This window comes from Pollachius pollachius (assembly GCF_949987615.1).
Source record: "Pollachius pollachius genome assembly, chromosome: 3".
Classification (NCBI taxonomy): Eukaryota; Metazoa; Chordata; class Actinopteri; order Gadiformes; family Gadidae; genus Pollachius; species Pollachius pollachius.
The window spans coordinates 40,502,739-40,522,519 of NC_136936.1; the positions used below are offsets into that span (position 1 = coordinate 40,502,739).

At 42.8% G+C, this 19,781-nt stretch overlaps 2 protein-coding genes across 3 annotated transcripts; one reads left to right on the forward strand and one right to left on the reverse strand.

The window, feature by feature from the left end:
* Window positions 1–931: 931 nt before the first annotated feature.
* Window positions 932–15,241, reverse strand: LOC307072414 (uncharacterized protein C3orf38 homolog). The gene is made up of 5 exons (XM_079731703.1): window positions 15,082–15,241; window positions 14,819–14,994; window positions 2,733–2,834; window positions 2,402–2,607; window positions 932–1,978 (listed from the first exon to the last, which is right to left on the reverse strand). The coding sequence occupies exons 1-5, from the start codon at window positions 15,209–15,211 to the stop codon at window positions 1,612–1,614; spliced, it is 981 nt and encodes a 326-aa protein (XP_079587829.1). The 5' UTR covers window positions 15,212–15,241; the 3' UTR covers window positions 932–1,611.
* On the forward strand, window positions 15,234–18,291 carry LOC307072415 (uncharacterized protein). Of its 2 annotated transcripts, none has more exons than XM_079731705.1 (4): window positions 15,234–15,375; window positions 16,238–16,379; window positions 16,484–16,556; window positions 16,789–18,291. In XM_079731705.1, exons 1-4 carry the CDS (start codon window positions 15,315–15,317, stop codon window positions 17,239–17,241), a joined length of 729 nt encoding a protein of 242 aa, XP_079587831.1. In that variant the 5' UTR covers window positions 15,234–15,314; the 3' UTR covers window positions 17,242–18,291. The 2 variants fall into 2 exon arrangements, with proteins under 2 accessions (XP_079587831.1, XP_079587830.1); XM_079731704.1 differs by lacking the exon at window positions 15,234–15,375 and adding an exon at window positions 15,888–16,134.
* Window positions 18,292–19,781: the final 1,490 nt, after the last annotated feature.

A 19,781-nucleotide genomic window follows, 5' to 3' on the forward strand; every position in this document is an offset into this window, starting at 1 on the left:
CTTGGCTGGTTGTGCTCATCATATTCTAATAGCCTCATCCATATCAAAGCTCCCGATCTAATGATTACAGTGGTTTGATTGATCTTTGTATTTCCCTGACATGATCTGGAGCTAGGCTACTGTAACTCTGCAAGTCAAAGGAGGCGGTAAACAGAAAGCAAATGCTAACCATTTAATCTCCCTTTCTGGATGCACAATGATGAATATGGAATTAACAACACGTGTATCTGGGAGGACAGGCTATCGGCTTCAGGTTATATCTATTTATTTGAGCTACTTTCCCTTTCGAGTTAAGTCTTTCCTTTTTTTCAAGTGAACAGATAAGTCCCCTTTTGAATATATATATATTGGTTAATTGAAACATTGAGTTTAACCTTTATAGGAGAAAAATAATCTAGTTTTCAACTAATGAATCAGTACACTAGAACATTGGCAGATTGGTGTCGGGTGAAGAATCAGAATCCAAGTGACGCACTGATTTTACCCAGGCATGTTCTTCATTGTAATCTATTGTATATGAATGGATGAGCTCATTACGCCTGGTGGTCCATTAAAAACTGACTGAGAGAGCTGCACCCTTCCCAGCTTTAAACATCTCCAAGTTGTATCAAATGCTAGGCTTATTGTAAAAAATACTAAAACTGAGCTGGAGTCTTATTTCCATACTTATCCAGGACTTGTTATTTTCATATTAATTTTTCATTATTCTTAGTTGGTGAATATTACTTTTTGTGTTGATTAAAACTTTATCCATTAGAATAGATTAATAAAAATGTGAAGCCTGACTTTTTCTTTACAAGTGCATAGAGAGTACATATAGAGTACTAGGGCTGTCAACTGGACCACAAAATGGAATTTGATTATTATATTGCAAAAATTAAGAAATTCAATTGGATTTGAATATTTATTGCAGTGTTGAATAAAATAAATCAATTGAATCAACAATATGTATGGCCATTATACTCTTTAGCGACTACTGTTGTAGTATACTCTACATCCACAAGGGGAAGCAAGTTACAATTGCAAAAAAAGGTTAGAGTTAGGGTTAAACTGATAGTTTCTACATTGGAATAATCAATTATTGAATCGATATCAATATCCAAACAAAATGGCATACTAATCTTTGCTGTTTCATTTATTCAAGAATAAAAAGTATCAAAATATCTTTTTGGTGTTAGGAATGTGCAGAGAGCCCAGTATTAACCATAACCACTAACCATGAACATAATAAAGAAAATAATTTTAAAACTGACATTCAGTTCCTTATCCACACTCAAACCAAAAAACTAAACTCTAAATTACTATGTTAACATTATGAACCCTGCCACCCCCGCCCTAATTGGAGGACGCTGAACAGACAGAATGCAAACAAATAAAAAATCTTTACTATTTAAAACTGTCCTCTCTGAAGAACCGTATGCGAATAACTAAACCTTAATTAACCCCTGACAGAAAGTTCTCACGAAAAAAAATCCATAATTGGTGCTTGACTTCCCTCTTCCGAATGTCCCAGTCCAGCCCTGTCTGCAAACTAAACCATGCGTCTTTGCTATGAGCCAGAGCACCCACACCTTTGGATTCTAAATCTCAAGATCAAAATTGCAATTATTATTATGATTCAAAGCGGAGTTTCAGCACATCAAGGTCCCAGGTAACCGTTGGGGGCCTTTCTTCTGCCCCATCACGAATCCCGGGTACTCCGATAATTAAATCAGTGAACTTAATCTTCCATCCTCCCATCCGCGAGCAGATGAGGCCAAACACCTGCTGGAAGTATCCCCGACTGCGGTTTGATGGTACATGTAGGACGGTGCCGCCAACAGTGAGAAGAACCAGCCTTTTCTCGGTGTTTACAACCTGGTACCTGTCGTGCTCCAATCTGGGGAGGAGGAACAGCCGTTTCTCCCTGACCAGCGACAGCAGACGCAAGTTAACCTGGTCGGCACCCTGGTACAGCCCCGAATTTTGGCCGATCGTGCTGTAGACAGGGGGGGATAGGGATGAATAGCAGTGCTTTTTAAATAAAGGAACAACATCGAACAAGAAAAGAAAACACATAGATGTTTTTACTTAAACCCTCATTTCTTAAGAAACATGCATGCATTTAAACAAATGTGAAAAGTTAAGACTGGTGTCACATTTAATGGTGACGCCGAATATCAAAGTTGGCGTCACCATTACACCATTTCACCATTACAAGACGATCTTTACAATGATAAGACTTACTCTTTCTTTGAACTGATATGCCTTACAGACTTGGACATCTATGCATCTTTACACGTTTAGGGTGCATGTCCAAAACAAATTTTTAAAAAAGGACAATAATCAAGTTTTTTATCTATGTTGTGGAGGAAATGTCAGTTTTTTTATAGTAATAATAAATGTGTTAAATAAATCGTACCTATATATTATATTTAGTTTTGCATCGGTGCAAAAAAGTTCTGGTCCCCATTCTTGAGAATCCTGGCCTATGGCGGGGTTCTGGCTGTTTAGGAGCTGAAAGAACCAGTTGCAAAATGGTTCACCGGACTGATCAAGGGGCGTCTCAGCCTGTGTTTCTGCGGACTGAATCATTCTCTCCAGTAGTGGGCCTTGACGGGACAACTCCTGAAAGGGAAAACAGGGATGGGTACATGAAGCTTGTCATATTGAGGATTGAAAATCATACGTCATCAGTCAAGAATGTCACCATCATACATTATTTTTGTGTGATTGTATGAAGGTGCACTCACTGGCTGGGCATTTCTTGGGGTCTCAATTCGCAACGCGTGGGATCGACCCGCATCCTCTCTTGTTGCTGCTTGTGGGAGTTCACCACGTTGTCCAAGGAATTCCTTAAAACCGGGAAAGGGAATTCAACAGGATTCAGTACGGTCCACCAGTACTCATTCAATACATTTACATGACACTCGAGAAAATCGAATTATTGGGTTAATCCGACTATGATTGAGTTTTTAAGATGCATGTATACACCTAAGTCTGACTAAAATGGGACCGAATCGGGTATCTCATAGTCGGATTAAGACCCCTAGATTATTAGATTGATAGTCACATCAACCGTGAGTGTATGTTCAATTGGATTGGAAATGGATTTTGGGTTCTGCGCAGGCGCAAGGTATTTACCAGGGCCGTGAGCAGGAAGTAGAAGGAGACGATAGTTGTGTTGTTGTCACCATCGGAAAACAAGGAACACCGATTTATTTAAAAGTGGGTGAAGAAGATGGAGGAAGCCGGTGTCGTGCCAATGTAGTGCTAATCCAGTGCTAATCCAGTGCATGCGTGCTCCAACTTCGGTTAATTAAAAGTACATGTTTTTCTAAATGTTGGTCATCAACGAGGTTGTAAGTAGTACCTACAGGCACATCTTTCAAAATAAATGTTTTTTTCTTCTGACGTGTTAACGATCTTTATTCATTCATTGCGCAGCAGCCGAACTGACATTTGTCTACTGAAAACATCTTTCTCGAATGCCGCCTGAGTTTGGTGTTGCTGGTGACGTAAAGAGTTCAGCCGGAGGTAGCTCTATTACCACTAGTTGAAATGGGTACAGCGCCAACAATCGTACCAGGGTATGACATTCTTCGGCCAATTAATCGATTTTCTCACTGCCATGTATACTCAGACAATTGCAGTTGTCCAATTGTGGAGCATAGTCAAACTATGGCTGTAATCTGATTAAGCGGTGCATGTAAACGTACTATCGTGGCCGAATCCAAGATGCACTAGTTGCTCATTTGCATAGTTAACTCAAGTTCAACTTTTGTCAGGTCCTTTAACAAGGTGCAAGCCCCAGCCCGCCTGGATGTGGCTGTCATTTTCTTTATTTCTTTTTCCAGAATGGCAGCGTCTCAGAAAGAGCAGGTTAACTGGTTTGGAGAAGGAGACTGATAGACAGAGGCAACAATTGAGCTAAGTGCTTGGTCAAATGAATGCGTTGAACGTTTGTTGAAGATGTGGAAGGGAGGAGTCATTCTAGGGGGATCTCTAGGGGGGTCAGATTAGGGTATTTTTTTCAATCTTCCAGGTGACCTAGGGGTGTTACATTGAATATTGAGTTTAAGGAAGCAGACTCAGTTCAGGAAGGTCATATTGCAATGAGGGTTCCCTTAGGGAGGTCTATGTTCTTATAGAGGGGTTATTATACTTCCCTTCTTAGGTAGCTGAGACGAGCAGCTTGGGATTCCCCAAGGTCTTACTTCAGTATGCTAGTCATGGATGCAGTGGGGCTATTAGAGAGGACACAGGCATGGAATAGGTTTATTCTAGTAATATGTGACTGTAAAAATGTTGGTTGCTATATGCCAACTAGGTGTCTGCCACACTTCATGCTTTTATCGGGCTCCTCCAGACTAACTAATGTTGAAATATGGTTTATTGTAGAAGTTTGACAATGATACATGACCTGGCGCTCCATTTTGCCATGCAGGAGATCTCCCTGAGTGTGTGTGGTGATGGCTTGTTTAACCTGTCCACATTGATATCTCAATGTGAAAAAGCTTTACAACATTTCAGCCTCACCCAGCCCCAGAATACATCAGTCTGACTCGGGCCAGGTAAGGCTGCCTAAACCAGCCATCATTCTCTAGGTTATATAAATTATTTATGCAACATCTAATAGATGTTATAGTTAGTTAGAAAGGTTCGACCTATTTACATATATCATCTTCAAGGAACTGTAACCCTATAATTCACACTGTTTGCATTATTTTCATTTTCATTTAAATTATGCTGTTGTGATTAATTATTTTATTATTTAATATATTCATTTTCAGGTAACATTTAAATAGAAATTGCTACGTCCTTGTGTTGAACAGATATTTCCTTCCACCCACCTTTTGTTTTAGGGGGAACAGTAAAGTGTGGGGATCAGTTGAAGAGCGACCGAGCAAAGTGTACTGTGTTGGCTGTAATTAAAGAAGAGATAAATGCCGAGAACAGTTGTATGTTACAACTGTTACATACTGTATTAATGTAACAGTTATAACATAAATATGTAACAGTTATTTAGGGTAACCCGAATGTTCCCACGATCCAGAAGTGACCGGAGGATGCTACCAATCAAAAAATAGGGTTACAGACTGCTGTCAGCGGTGTTTTTTCGATCTTCATCTTAATTAGCCAAGGCATTCAACTAGCACGGAGGCGAAAAGTGATGGTGGCTGCCGCACATACGTTTTTGTTACATGAAGAACAATGGTGCGTTTTAGTACTCTCTGCGAACCAACTCGGACCTCGGATGTGACGTCACGCCCACCCTTGTATCGTTTTATCATGTTTCGCTCGGTCGTTGGAGGAAAACATGGACGCCACCCGGAAAGCTGTTGTCACGGTAGCATTGGCAGAGTACCAGGCGCTCCAAAATAGGCCATAGGCAGAGATACGGACGCAGTAAGGTATTGCAGTAACACGAGTGATTGAAATTGCCATTTAAACAACCAAAGCGGTCCAAGCACAATGAAAACAGTTCATACTTCGAGTCACACTGGGCGCAGCCATCTTGAATTCTGTCTCGGAATTTTGCTCGGCCTCCTCTGAGTTCATCCGAGCAAGCAAGTTTTCCCTCCGAGGAAAAGGGACGTGTTCATGCGTGTCACTAGGCAACATCCTCGGACCTCCGAGACAGACGGATAATAAAACGCACACGCAGTTTCTGCTCTGGACAGTTTGATAAGTGGACAGTGGATAATTTTTTTTGCCTTGCCGTTTAAGTTGGACAGTACTTTTCAACATGTCGCTTCAGTTATTAGAGGACGTTATTGAGGAAATTATGACAACGAGGCGCTCGCTAATAATGCAAACAAAACAAAGGCTATGGTTCACTACCGAGTGGAATTGCCGCCATGTTCCAGGGAGATGGTAAGGACAAAGAAAGTATTTCTCTGTGGAAGGTGAGATTGGAGCTGGCAGTTAAAGCATTTGCAGACGGACGTCAGCTTGATATTGCTACAATACTTCCCACTTTCCTTAGTGGAGATGCATTCGCATATTGTCTGTCCTTATCACCAAATGTGCAGCAAGACTATGAAGAATGTACGGCTAAGCTGCATGATGTTTTTGGGAGAATGGAATTTTTGCACTTCCAGACTTTTGTAAATGCCCGACAGCACTTGCAATAGGAACCGTTAGAGGTTTTTGATGCAGAAATCACAAGACTGGTGCTGGAGGCATTCCCCGACTATGGTGATACAATAATTGCCATTGAACACTTCAGAAGATTTGTTGCTGGGGTAGACCACACTCTTGGAGCGAAATGTCATGAGCATGGCACCACTACACTGGAGGGAGCCCTAAATATTGCATATAAATGGGAACGTGCACTGGAAGCTTTGAAACTCCTTTCTCCCCCGGCTTCATCATATGCAACCACACAGCATGCCACTCCTCCTACACCACAAGGTGAGCCACTTCTAGTTATGGTTTCCACCACACATGAAAACCCTCACTCAGATCCATCTGCTGGTATAATGAATGCTATCTCGCAGCTCACAAAGATGTTCAAGCACTCAGACTTCAAGTTACTCAGCTGAGACAAGACTATAGCCACTCTGCTAGTCGCGTACCTCTCGTGCTGAAACCTCCAAACATGTGTACCACCCTCCAGCTGAACAGAGGGTTGAGCATGCCAGAGACAGATATCGTCGCTCTCCATCTTTCCTGACCTAGTCCTCTGCAGCTGACCATCAGAGATCCACCAGGTCACACAGTGATCATCCCCATCTCAGATAGGCTCCTGGTCAACGCAACAGGCGCTACTCACCTACCCTTCCATCTTCACCACATCGCCGACAGGATCGTCATATTAACAGCACTCAGGATTATTCCAGGCACAACAAAGCCCAGGCAGGAGCTACTCCTCTGCGCTTTCATCTTCACCTAATCGTCGACATGAACGACATGGCAGCCAGGAGCGCTTCAGGCACTACAGCTCGGACAGGCCCAGAGACAAACAACAAGGCTGTTCAGTGTGTCATCTGTTCCATCACCTCGACAGACAGACAGGGATGATAACGCCCCCTCAGATATTCCTGAAATCAGTCACACACTGTCTATTGATTCGGGAAAACTACAGGAAAAGCAAAGTGAGGATGAGTGCCGAGTGCAGTAATTTCATGGCTCGCGGACAATGCTCAGAAACCAATAGGTCACCTGAAATACTCTTCCCCCATACTGAGAGAACTCTAGCATGAGTGTCCCAGATTGACTATTCAACATGGCAGCTCTTGTTTCCACAACATTGTCAGGATTGCATGGTAATACGTTATTGGACATTTGAGTGCAGAGCGCCCACTGCCGAGAAGCATTTGTTATTGGCCATGCATGACCCGTGACATTAAAGGTCCCATGGCATGCTACTTTATGGATGCTTTAATATAGATATTAGTGGGCCCCAAACACAGTATTTGAAGACGTTCCGAAATTCAGCCGTGGTGCAGAATTACAGCCACTATGAGCCAGTCGCACATTGAGCTTTCCCCAAACGCGCCGTTTCGGTGTCTGTAGCTTTAATGCAAATGAGGAGAGAGGCGGGTCAAGGAGGAGGGTGGGGGTGTGGCCCTGAGCAGCTTGCTGCCACAGTACCATGGGCTCTGTTTAAAGTGGATGTATCGCAATGGCGAGGCGCACACAGCCTTTGGCCGTGTTCTGTAAATATTCTAGAACACTCCAGGTGCTCCGGCGGGAGTCCTGGATCTCTATATCTGAATAATATCATATTATACATAGATATCTATATCAAATAATATATATTATTACGGCCAAAAGCTGTGTGAGCCTCCAGACGATATTATGAATCTCAAACGCGTCGGGTTTGACGCGTTTGACGCGTCAAACTGCGTTGGGTTCTCCGACATCCCTGCGTCGGGTTCTCCGACATCTCTGGTTCTTCCACGTCCACATCAATCTGAAGTTGACTGAACCACGTCATGGAGGAGAAAGGGATTGTTGACCGCGGTTTTCTCCCGCCGGAGCCTCCCTGCGAAGGGACGACCGCCACGGTAGCAGGCAGCGCTTAGGCACCACCGCCTCCTGCAGCGGGCAGCGCCGGTGGTCCCTCGGCAGCGGGAAGCGGAGCTTAAGCGGTAGACATTCGCTGGCAACAATCCCTTTCTCCTCCATGTCATGGTTCATGTACTTCAGGGGGTCAAAGCCAAAGTTCCTTTGCCCAAATTCCTTCTCAACCATTCTGAGATAACCCCAACTACGAGTCTCATTGTGGAAATACCAGAGACGAGAGTCCAACGTGTTATGCGCCATAACACCGACAGCCGGTAATCCAAATAACAAAGAAGTGTAAAACAGTTGCGTTACAGTCTAGAGGGGTATTCCACAAAGCCGGTTTTAACACATAACCGGGTAAGTTAACCCAGGGTTTGTGGTAACCCTAGGTTTTCCGTTCCAAAATGAACAAGGTATATTAGTTACTATAGAAACATATGCTCTGAATCAAACCTGGTCGGAGCAGGTTTTGCACAGGTTAAGTTTGGAACATAACCTGGTTTTGGGTATTAGCCACGTTCACCGCAGATTTCATGTGTTCACAATGGCATGCCCTTTTGATGAGAGGCGATATCAGAGCGCAAATTATTCGTGCAATCCACCGGGAGCGATTAATAACACCACGGCTCGACATCTTGGCATATCCGGATGACTTTTTGCTGGAGGGATATAGATTCTCGCGCAAATCTTTAATATATTTAAATAGCCTTCTCCAGCCTTACATAGCCAACACTACCAATCAAGGACCTGGCCTCAGTTCTCTCCAGATTATTTGCGTAGCCATTATTCAATTTGCAAATGGTAGTTTTCTCTATAATGTTGGAGATGCTGAGCACATCTCAGTCCTTTCAGATAACCCATCCACGTCCGGACCAAGAATTTCATCGGCCTCCTATCATACAAAGAGCAATATTGGCTGAGTATTCCAAGTGGTGCTTACAACAGAAAGTATAAAATAGTCCTAACGGACTTACATCCACTGGAGAATGTTCGACCGTAGCCGGTGGCTCCATTACAAGCACTAATCCATCATGATCTGTGAAGTTGATGAATTGTCACTTTTAGGTTTCCTACCCAGTTACCAAAAAAAAAAACATTTGGAACATTTGCGCTGTGGCACGCACACGGTTTGCATATGTTACTTCGAAGACAAACAAAATCTAAAATACAAGAAAAACAGAAAAACCTACATTCAACCAGTGGGGTACCCTCACATAGCCCTGCGCAGATGCCCTGCCCCTGCTCTAGAGGCAGGGCATCTGCGCATGGCTTGCCAAGCGTTTCTCCACACGTGCATATACAATTCCCCTCCTTTTGCTTAGTAGATAGCCTACCATACCGAAACTTTACCAAATAAAGTAAGTTAAAAGCGATCCTGATTCGACGACCTTTCCTGAAAGAACCAATCAGGAGAAAATAGTTGGTCTGCCGATCACAACTACTGCTACCTTGTCCCGACCATGGACCTATTATAGAATGGACAGCGGATTCCAAAATGGCGCCCATTCATTCCAATGAAAACTGCTCAATGTCGCAGGGCAACATCAAGGAGAGATTTGCTTCCGCATCATGGGAGCCTAGCCACGCCCTAGTTCATGACGTACCGGATGCAGAAACATTGTTTTCTAGCATTGTTAGCATTGTAGCATCATAAGCGGGAGGTCTGAGCAATCGCAGTCACATTGTTTACCGACCATGGAAGTATAAGTGTCCTTCATAAATATGAAAGATTGCTCCATATAACACCAACAACATAGTAAATGTATGTAGGCCTAGAAAAAAATACAGTTCAATGTTATTGCTTAAGAAATAGATTCCTTCCAACTATTTATAAAAAATGCAATCAATAATTTATATACAAATAAATGGTTACATATAGATCATCAACAAGGTTGGAGTAGCCTACCCACATAAATAATTGTAATACACCAACATTGTTAACTGTCACACAGTTAAACAAGCAAATGAAAAATTAAATACTAACGCAACTGAAATGTTTATTAGGCTATTAACAATAATATGAAGATGATACCGTAATGCACCCATTCTTTGTCTTTGGATGTTTTGAATAAATGGATCAATACATGGTGAATCGCAATGATCGCAAGCAGAGAAACGTGAGAGTCATTGAGCAGCAGCTGAACCAGTCTAAAAAATGGTCTAAAACACTTTAAGTGATACAAAGTCACCACAGTGACTAAAAACCATCAACGTCATTCATGTTAAGTAAAAACGAAAAACCTCGGACACGAGAAGTTAATGGAGCCATGCACTAGGCCCTCTCGAATGCCGGGCCGAAACAGTTTTTTTACACTACGACCTCTTTCAGCTGCCAACCCCTCCTTCTCCAGCAAAAAATAATACCATAAAACGGCTAATAGAACGCTTGAGGTGGCGTTTTGAAAAGAGAAAAATTACATCTTTTTAGTACATGGCATAAAGATAATTATGAGCCTTTGACAGATATCCAGACATTTTTTGCGGGGACACATTCCTGTTCCCCACTTGCATTGGAGTGAACGGAGATATCTACTTCTGGGCCCCTTGAATCGAGGGACCCGTCCACAGCCCGCTTAAACAGCTGCAATACCAGGCTTGGTCGCTGAGCACTGGTGGATTGTGGAAGTATGCACTGTTCCTGGGGGCTTGGTCCCGACCCTACAATTTGCCGCAGTCCCCCACCATTGATATCGCTTATTTTGCCTTAGCCACCGAGAAGGCGCGAGCCAATTTATTTGGAAGTTACGAGGAGCCGAGGATATGGCTCATATATTTCACTGTCTGTGTGAAACTCAGTTTAAAGGTCGCCTACAATAAAATAGAGCAGAGACATTTGCGTGTCCGTTTTCCGTTTATCACGATGATTTCATTGTAATATTAAAGGTTTGTCATGGTTTATATTTGTGGTATTGTTCGTTTAGGGTTACTAATGTTATTTATTGTTGTGTGATCGCGGTGCGATTAATTGACATAATAATATGCATATAATAAAGATAATAATATGCATTGGGGGTTAATGAACATGTTGGTATGATTTTTAAATTCTAGTTTTAAAGTCTTTTGGGTTTATATGGTGTTTTTATATTTTTTATTTATAAAAAAGACAGAGGAAAAGGAAAAGTTGTAACACGGGGTGAGTTGTAACGCCACCAATTCCACCAATCAGGGATAAGATATGAGCCATGTGACAGTTTCAGTCTCCTCCTCCTTCCTTTACGATCACTCATGGAAATGTTCCACTAGTTGGCGACATTTTTCCAGGAGTTACGAGAGAAATCCAAATTTTAAGGTAAGAAAGTAACTTCTTTAATGTTTTTTTTCTAGTACTTTTACCGTTGTAGATAAAGTTGTATGAGTTATATCAGGTCAAACTATAGTTTCTCTAGTAAACAATGGTGTATCTCTCCCTTGCTAATGTCAAAGCATCATGCCAATACAGCTAGTGTAGCAATGGATGACAGGGCGGGATAGGTTGTAACGCATGTTTTGTATCCCCTTACATACAAAGTTGTTACCAGAGAAGATTGAAGATGTTGCCCTGATCACAAAAAACAACAACTGTTCAGGTCCTCGTTTCCCGATAACGTACGATCATTCTCACGATTGATCTTGCGAACCATTGTAAATTTCTTTGGAGCGTTTCCCGAAACTCCTCTTAACATGAACGCGTTCACTGCACTCACGACGTTCGTAAGAGTGTACCTGTCCACTGACACGGTGCTGAAACGGGCAATGACGCAGGGGGAGAGCAGGAATGTCGCAGGAAAATGGGGTTAAAAAGGGTTAAAATATTTCCCCATCAAGGCCAACAGCAGAGCAGCCTACGAAAAGAATAGACTGCAATAATATGAATGCTAAAGATATTAAAACACAATTGATTAGGCCTAGGCCGACATATGCTATATAAGTCCTAATCCTGAACACACTGTGCATACATTTTTTCACGGCATTTCCCCCCCAGAAATAATTCCATATTGCAAAAATCAAAAATAGCTTGTGTGACAACTACATTTATCTTAATGTGCTGATTTCTGAAACATACTTTGCGCAGCAAAGAGAGTCGACTTTAACTGATTCCGCATAAGGTTCCAATGATTGGCTCTGTAAAAATGCAAAGTTCCATTCATTCATTATCATTCAAACGCAGAGGCTAGGCATTGACACACGGCTATTGCTGACCCTAGTAGGAGATCTTGGTCTGGATCCTGCCCATATGGTTGGGCAGTATGAAGTAGGCTATAGGCAGGGTTCGAGTTATGATTCCACCATGTCTGTGGGGGTCTCTTAAAGTTGTTGACGGGGGGGGGGGGAGATATAGGACGTAAATATGGGCTATTATGACACGGCTCTTCTCAATGCCGTGGAACGCTCCGTTCACTTGCATGGGCCCTTCACAACAATGCCATCGTCTTCGGTTGCTAAGCGACGTCAACGTCTTTGGCTAACTATTTCTCTGCTGATCAACGCTACGAATGGTAACAAATAAATTGTAAAAAGACACCTTGTGAAGTTTTTTTTTTTCGTTTGGCAAGTAGAGTGTAGACAGAATTACTATGGTCAGGGATGTTCGTTACTGTCTAGACAGGGTCCAATAAATAGTGAACTTCATCACAGCCTCACCGAAGCTCCTACAGTGCTTATTGCAAACAATCGCAACAAAAAACGCCTGCAGAAATTCTCCGACACCCGCTGGTCTCAGCATGATGCATGTCAAGTAGCCTATGTATTCTGTCATTGATCAATATGAGGACATTTTAACCACGATGGTTGAATTAAAATCAGAGGCAGCAAGTGCAGCTCGAAAGCGACCTCCCGCACAAGAGCAATGAAATCATTTGATTTTATTATATGCCTTGTGACGTTGCGTTTGATCGGTACATTTCGGCTGCTATTTTTGGAATTTTAAATTGCTGCAATAAATTATATTGTTGTTGACTTCTAACATGTCTCTATCTTTGCTGTTTAAATCAAACAGTAGTCTATGAGTAATATATCGGCGGTAACCACTGTTCTTGGTTGCGAAATTGCTCAAGCTGGGCATTCAGTGGTATTGGATGTGTTTTAATAAAGCGCATTCAATACACGGAATGTCCGCTGGTGACGCTACTGAGGCTATAGTAGGCTAACGAGTCCCAGCTCTCTCTCTCTCTCAAGAGACACAAATACACACACACTTTTTATATTTTGTTCACAACATTAATATGATCTTTCTCTATGTGAAGAATGGATTGTGTGTTATACGATTCTATTTTTTCTGTATACCTACAGTAACTGAATGTTGCCTACCATTTTTCATTTCAGGCATAGGCTATAGATGGCATCCAGCCTGCCTTTGCCAATGTATCACTCAGATGCACATGTGATGCCCATGAGAGATCACATTGATTTCAAATATATTTGAATGAATTGAGGTTGGAAAACCGGTTGATGGTGTTGCGAGCACAGTAGTAATTTAGCGTTACGAGCAGCAGGGGGCAGTATGAGGCGGGGCGCCGGTTGCCGACCGAAAGTTTGCGACGGAGTGGGTTGCGTTGCGGTCGTCCTCTTTCCACGTGCTGTCGGAGAGGAAGGAAGTGATGTGCCCGTGTCTCTGTTTGTTATATGTATTTCAGGTCGGTATCGGTGCTTTTGAGTTTCGTGTGTTGATGTGTTGGTGTGGTGGTGTCCTCGAGTGTGTGTTGGTGTTGAGAGAGTTTGTGTGTGCGTGTCGGGACCTGTGTGTGTGCCGACGTTGGCTGCTAACGGCAGTGGCCCGGCAGCGGCGCGTGTTCATGTCCTCGTCCGTGTCTGAATGCGAGTGTGTGTTTGTCGCGTCGGTACGAATGCGTATGTGTTTGTTGCGTCAGTGCGAATGTGTGGCTTCCTGTACATGTGGTTAAAGTTCATGTTTTTATCAATGGTTGAGAGTTGTGATTTGTGTGTCTGTTTGCTCCGGGTTTGCAGGGAAGAGGAAACACAGTTAGTAAACTGTTTTGTGGCAAGGTTTAAACCTAAGAAAATACTAAATAATATTGTGTTATGTGAAGAGTGCATATATGAGAATATGTATAGTGGATTAATGAAGATTGAGTAGATCTCAAATTATGTTCAAACTGTACAATAAATCTACTCTTTCCACGTGCTGTCGGAGAGGAAGGAAGTGATGTGCCCGTGTCTCTCTTTGTTATATGTATTTCAGGACGGTACAACACTGAAAGAGCACCATTTACACCCTGCTACGCGGCCCGGTTCACGGGACCCGTAACACACACACACGCAGACCCCCACACACACACAGACACACACGCACACATACACAAAGGATGCATATATCTTCATTTACAATACAGTTTAAGAATATTTTGTTTGGTGAATCTATTTTCAAACCCTGTTGTTTATACTTATCATTAAATCGGCATATCAAATGGAGTCCCATTGTTGTTGTTTTTTGCATTTTGTCTACCTGTTACAACCTGCCCGAGTAGGTGTTACAACGTACCCCGGTAGTGGGGTAGGTTGTAGCAAAGGTATACAATGTATTTGTCATAATCTCACAAATTCCGTGATATAGTTGAGGAGATTTAAGTGTTTGCCACTTGTTGTAGACAAATGTGGGTACTTAGCCTATAAGGTCCAGAACTGTAGCTTTAAAAAAAAAAATGTAGTTTTAGGTGCTGAAGAAAAATGTGTTACAACCATATCCGGTCTCCCCTACATCCTTTCCGTGTGATTTCCATTTCTGATACTTTATTCAAATTAATCTTCCTTCAAAACAAATTGGCCTATCGACCGAATATCAAATAGCCAATGTTAAACCTTTATAATCACACACAAAAACACTCACCTCTTCAGACGACCAAAACCTTAAGGTCCGTTCTATCAGCGGTGTTTTTTCACTGTTGGGTGGCATGACAATCCCCTCTTTGGCGAGGTACTGTAAAATTAAATCTCGCTGCACTTTCCTCCTTTTCAGGAATTCCGCCGCATCGTTGGAGTTTAAAATAATTGCTCTCTTTAAGTCTGTAATAAAATGCTTAAATTATTTGAGGAGTTTGTCACAGCTGTAAACATATCCCACCTACAAAAGTACTCGTAAATGGATCTTACCTTCGACAGATCCGTCGAAAATCCTCTGACTATTTGTGACTGTATCAAAAAGTGATCGCAAATCACTTTCTGACATCAGGTTCAGCAGACTATTGCAGCCAGTGCGCTCTCTCGACGATAGTCCTGCCATCCTTTAGAGTAGTAGGGGAGAACGGGGTAATGTGAGACATTGGGTAATGTGAGACACCCCCTGTATCTAGGCAACGGGACACATTTGTGGTCATGTGACCATTATGTTTTCAAGCCCCTCCCATTTCCCCTTGGCCATGAAGGAGAGAACCTCCTGGTGCTGTGGTAAGCATGTTTTTTTCACAAAAATATATTTTTTGCATGTTAAAGTAAATTTTCTTGCTGTCAACTTAATCAACTTGTTGTGCCAAAGCAAATTGATTCAGGTAGAAAAACTTATATCATACATGTTGATGAACTACCAACATATAAAACCATGTGATGATGCTAGCTGAAGATTGGCTTGATTTACTAAGAGAGGTCATTTTTTCTAAAATGGTGGTGGTGGGGGAAAGTGAGACAAATGCTGTGGGGTGAAGTGAGACAGTGTCTCACTTTACCCCACCATGAGGCACAAGTTAAGTTTAGTCTTAAACATATTTTAATGTAATATTACATCACATATGTTTTATTTTTAATGTCATAAACATTGTAGAAAAGCCATCATGCCAAGGATATACAGCAGGAAGACAACCTGGGGCAAAACATCCCTTGAGGAGATGGAAAGTGCAGCCGCTGAGGTCAATGAAGGGAAGATGTCTTTAAGAGCAGCTGCAAGGGACAGACATATTGACAAGTCAAGCCTCCTAAGGTTCATGAAGAAAAAAGAGAAAGGGGAAGTAAAATCAGTAGCCTGGGGTGCAGTAGCTGAGGCAAAGAGAATATTCACAGATGAGATGGAGGAGGAGCTTGCCCAACACTTGAAACAACTAGCTGACCAGTTCCATGGCCTTCCTCCAGTTAAGTGCCGTCAACTGGCATTTGAATATGCAGAGAAAAACTATATCCCTGTCCCTGCCAATTGGACAAAGACACAATGTGCAGGTAGGCTAGGGTGTTCAAGAGATCACATGATTCTGTAGGTTAACTAAGGCCAACAGATCTTGCCACAAAGCTAAATCTTATAATAATGAATTGTCTACTCTAGGTGCAGATTGGTTTGGCAGCTTCCTAGCACGTCGCCATCTCTCTGTCCGAACTCCAGAGGCAACATCAATGGGAAGGGCTACAGCCTTCAATAAAACTACAGTCGCGGAGTTCTTTGACAATCTGGCTGTAGTGATGGACAGGTGACAGAATTAATTCTGTAGTTGCACATTTTTATGGAGGATTTACCAGTAATATTTGTTTTTGATTCTGATAAGGTTCTTCCCTTGCGTCTCATCTTTAACAGGCATAAATTCCCTCCACACATGATTTACAATGTGGATGAAACAGGCGTATTTACAGTAAAAAAGCCACGGCAGGTAAGCTACACATGATACACTAGAGAGCACCAGGCTGATACTGAGTGGCTTGTGATAATGACCAGCTAGCTATTGACAGAATGCAGAAACTAATGCTATTAGTAATTTTGTGAACTTGTCAACTGGAAAAAATGAATGGACTGAAAATAAGTACAATTAAATACAACTTTCAGACCAGTGGTAGCCTACTAATTGCACATGCCATTGATTCTAAACTTTCTATTTGATTCAGGTTGTGACAGAGAAAGGAAAAAAGCAAGTTGGTTCTGTCACATCGGCTGAGAGAGGAGAATTGGTGACTGTGGTGTGTGCAGTGAATGCTGCTGGGAATGCCACATCTCCCATGTTTGTCTTCCCCAGAGTTAAGTTTAAGGACTGCTTCATGATAGGAGCACCTCCAGGAGCCAAAGGTACCTCCACCAGAACGGGATGGATGAATGAAGACACCTGGCCTGAGTTCCTTGATCACCTGATACAGCACACTAACTGCACCCCTGACCGTCCCATGCTGCTTATCCTGGATAACCTGAAGGCTCACATCTCACTCAAAGCAGTAGAAGTAGCCAAGAGCAACGGTATTGTTCTGCTCAACATCCCTCCCCACACATCCCATCGATTGCAGCCTCTCGACGTGACCGTGTATGGCCCGTTCAAGACCCAATACAGCCAAGCTCTTGATGGGTGAATGAGATCTAACCCTGGCAAAACAGTCTCCATCTACCAGATTGCTGGACTTGTGAATGAGGCCTTCATGTCAGCAGTGACACCACGCAACATCACTTCTGGATTTAGGTCCACTGGGATTTTCCCATATAACCGAGAAATTTTCCCTGATGGAGCGTTTGCACCATCCATGGTGTCCGACCGGCCAAACCCTGAGCTGCAGCCTGCCACTGCAGATGATCCGGATGGTCCACCCACTTCAGATGGTCCACCCGCTGCAGATGGTCCACCCGCTGCAGATGGTCCACCCGCTGCAGATAAATCACTCGATGATGCTAATTCATCCACTGCACATGGTCCACATGGATGTGCCCCGCCAGCTGACTCAGATGTGCCACGTGTTCCCAGCCGACCTGGATATGTGTCTCCTCGTGAAATCGTACCACTTCCCAAATGTTCCCCCAGAACACAAACCAAACGAAAGCGTGTGAAGACAGCCATCATAACTGATACTCCTGAGAAGCAGGCAATTGAAAAGGCTTATAAAGAAAGTCAAAAGAAACTGGCAGGGAAAAAGCAAAATAGCAAAGAAAAGGGAAAACCGAAAAAGAAAGCAACCAAAAAGAAAATCGTAGTTAGCAGCTCTGAGGAGAGTGATGTCCCTGTCCCACTTGATGATGTGTCTGACGAAGAGAGCTCTGAGGATGAGAGAAGTGATCCAGGAAACACAGATCTGTCCGTGGGTGACTTTGTCATAGTAAACTTTGCAACCAAACACAGGAGCGTCCGTTACATTGGCATGGTTGAGAAAGTTGAGGATGACGAAATACTTGCACAATTTCTCAGAAGAATCAAGGGAAACACGAAAGAGTGCGAGAGACCCATGTTTGCTATAAAGGAAAATGATGTGGCACATGTTCATAAAAGTGACGAGGTGAAGAAGCTGCCTCAACCTAAAAGGCCTGGAGGAACCACACGGAGAGAGCAACTCTTCATCTTTCCCTGTAACCTTCAGGGCTGGAATGTAGAGTAGCCTACTTCGAGTTAACACATAAAGCACATCCAAAGAGTAGGCTGATGTTCTAATCCATGTGGATCTAGTCCTGTGTTCTGACTCCCAGACTGTGTTCTAATCTATCTGGTTCTATCTGTCATTTGAATGTTAATTAAAACATTTTGAATTATACTATGTTGTATTTGATTTTGTTCAGAGTTACTTTACAGTGTTCAGAAAAAAAAGGGCTTAATTGACAATCCCCATGATTCTGTAACTAGTCTGAAATTAGTTGTGGAATGTGTGGTTGTCAAGCAAGCTGTCAGGATTCTAACTGTTACAACATGTTTTGTTATGGTAGTTTCAGAGTGGATAAAGTAAGTGGATCAGTTTACCCCTTGCTGATTCACTTTACCCCATTGATTTCGCTGGTCTGTCTCAGTTTACCCCTGAGATGGGGTAAAGTGAGACACAAGACCACTTTTTAAAAAACAATCATATTTTCACTGCCCTTCGTCCTGAATTCATTCTGATAATTTCCATGGCTAGGAAACATCCTGAATTAATGGTAAATGTGTGCATTTTACTGATATGTCATTTTAGCTGGCTTAGAGGGGAGCAAATGTAAAAAATGTCTCACTTTACCCCACTCTCCCCTAGTGTGTTGCTAAATCTCCGGATCAACGCTTAGGTTTCGATTCCTGAAGTTAACCAGGTCGACACCCTGGTACAGCCCCACATGATCGTGCTGTAGACAGGGGTGGGGTGGAATGCAATGCCTTTTAAACGGAAGTGTACAGGCAGCATCCAACAAGAACAAAATATATAAAAATAACAAAATAATATAGACATAGCTATAGATGTTGTTACTTAAACCTCAATTTGTTAAGAAACATTGCACCCATTTAAACAAACGTGTACACTTTATTAGTTGGCGTCACCATAACACCATGTCACCATTACAAGACTATCTCTAAAATGTTAAGACCTACTCTTTCTGTAAACTGATATGTGTGATCCTTTATAGACACTAATTGCTACAAAGGTGCTACAGCCTTACCGACTTGGAAATGCATTGTGGTGGCCCAGCCGCTGAGCTGTGCCCCACAGGGCCACATGCTGGCCACAAAGGCAGGCAAAGGCAGCCAAGGGGTGTGTTGTTGGATGGGAGGTACTACTCTAAAAGCTGTATCATAGAGACCCCGCCCCACTCAGGTGTCTCAGCTTACCACTCACAGGTGTGCTGAGTTAGCCCTGCAATCAGGAGGCCTTTTAACCCCACCAGAACAAGCTGAAGACAGGCTGGCTGGAGGAGCACGTGAAGTCCAGACACACACACACACACACACACACACACACACACACACACACACACACACACACACACACACACACACACTAGGCCAGTCTCGTGGTAAGAGGCCTGTGGCCAACCCTCTTGACCCAACTGAGCCCTTATAGTGGAATTACGTCCGAGTGGACCGAAGGACTGTTTCTTTGATCTGTTTAAATTGTGTTGCGCTGATACGGGAGAGAAGGCATGCAGCTGGAGAGGAACCCCCAAAACT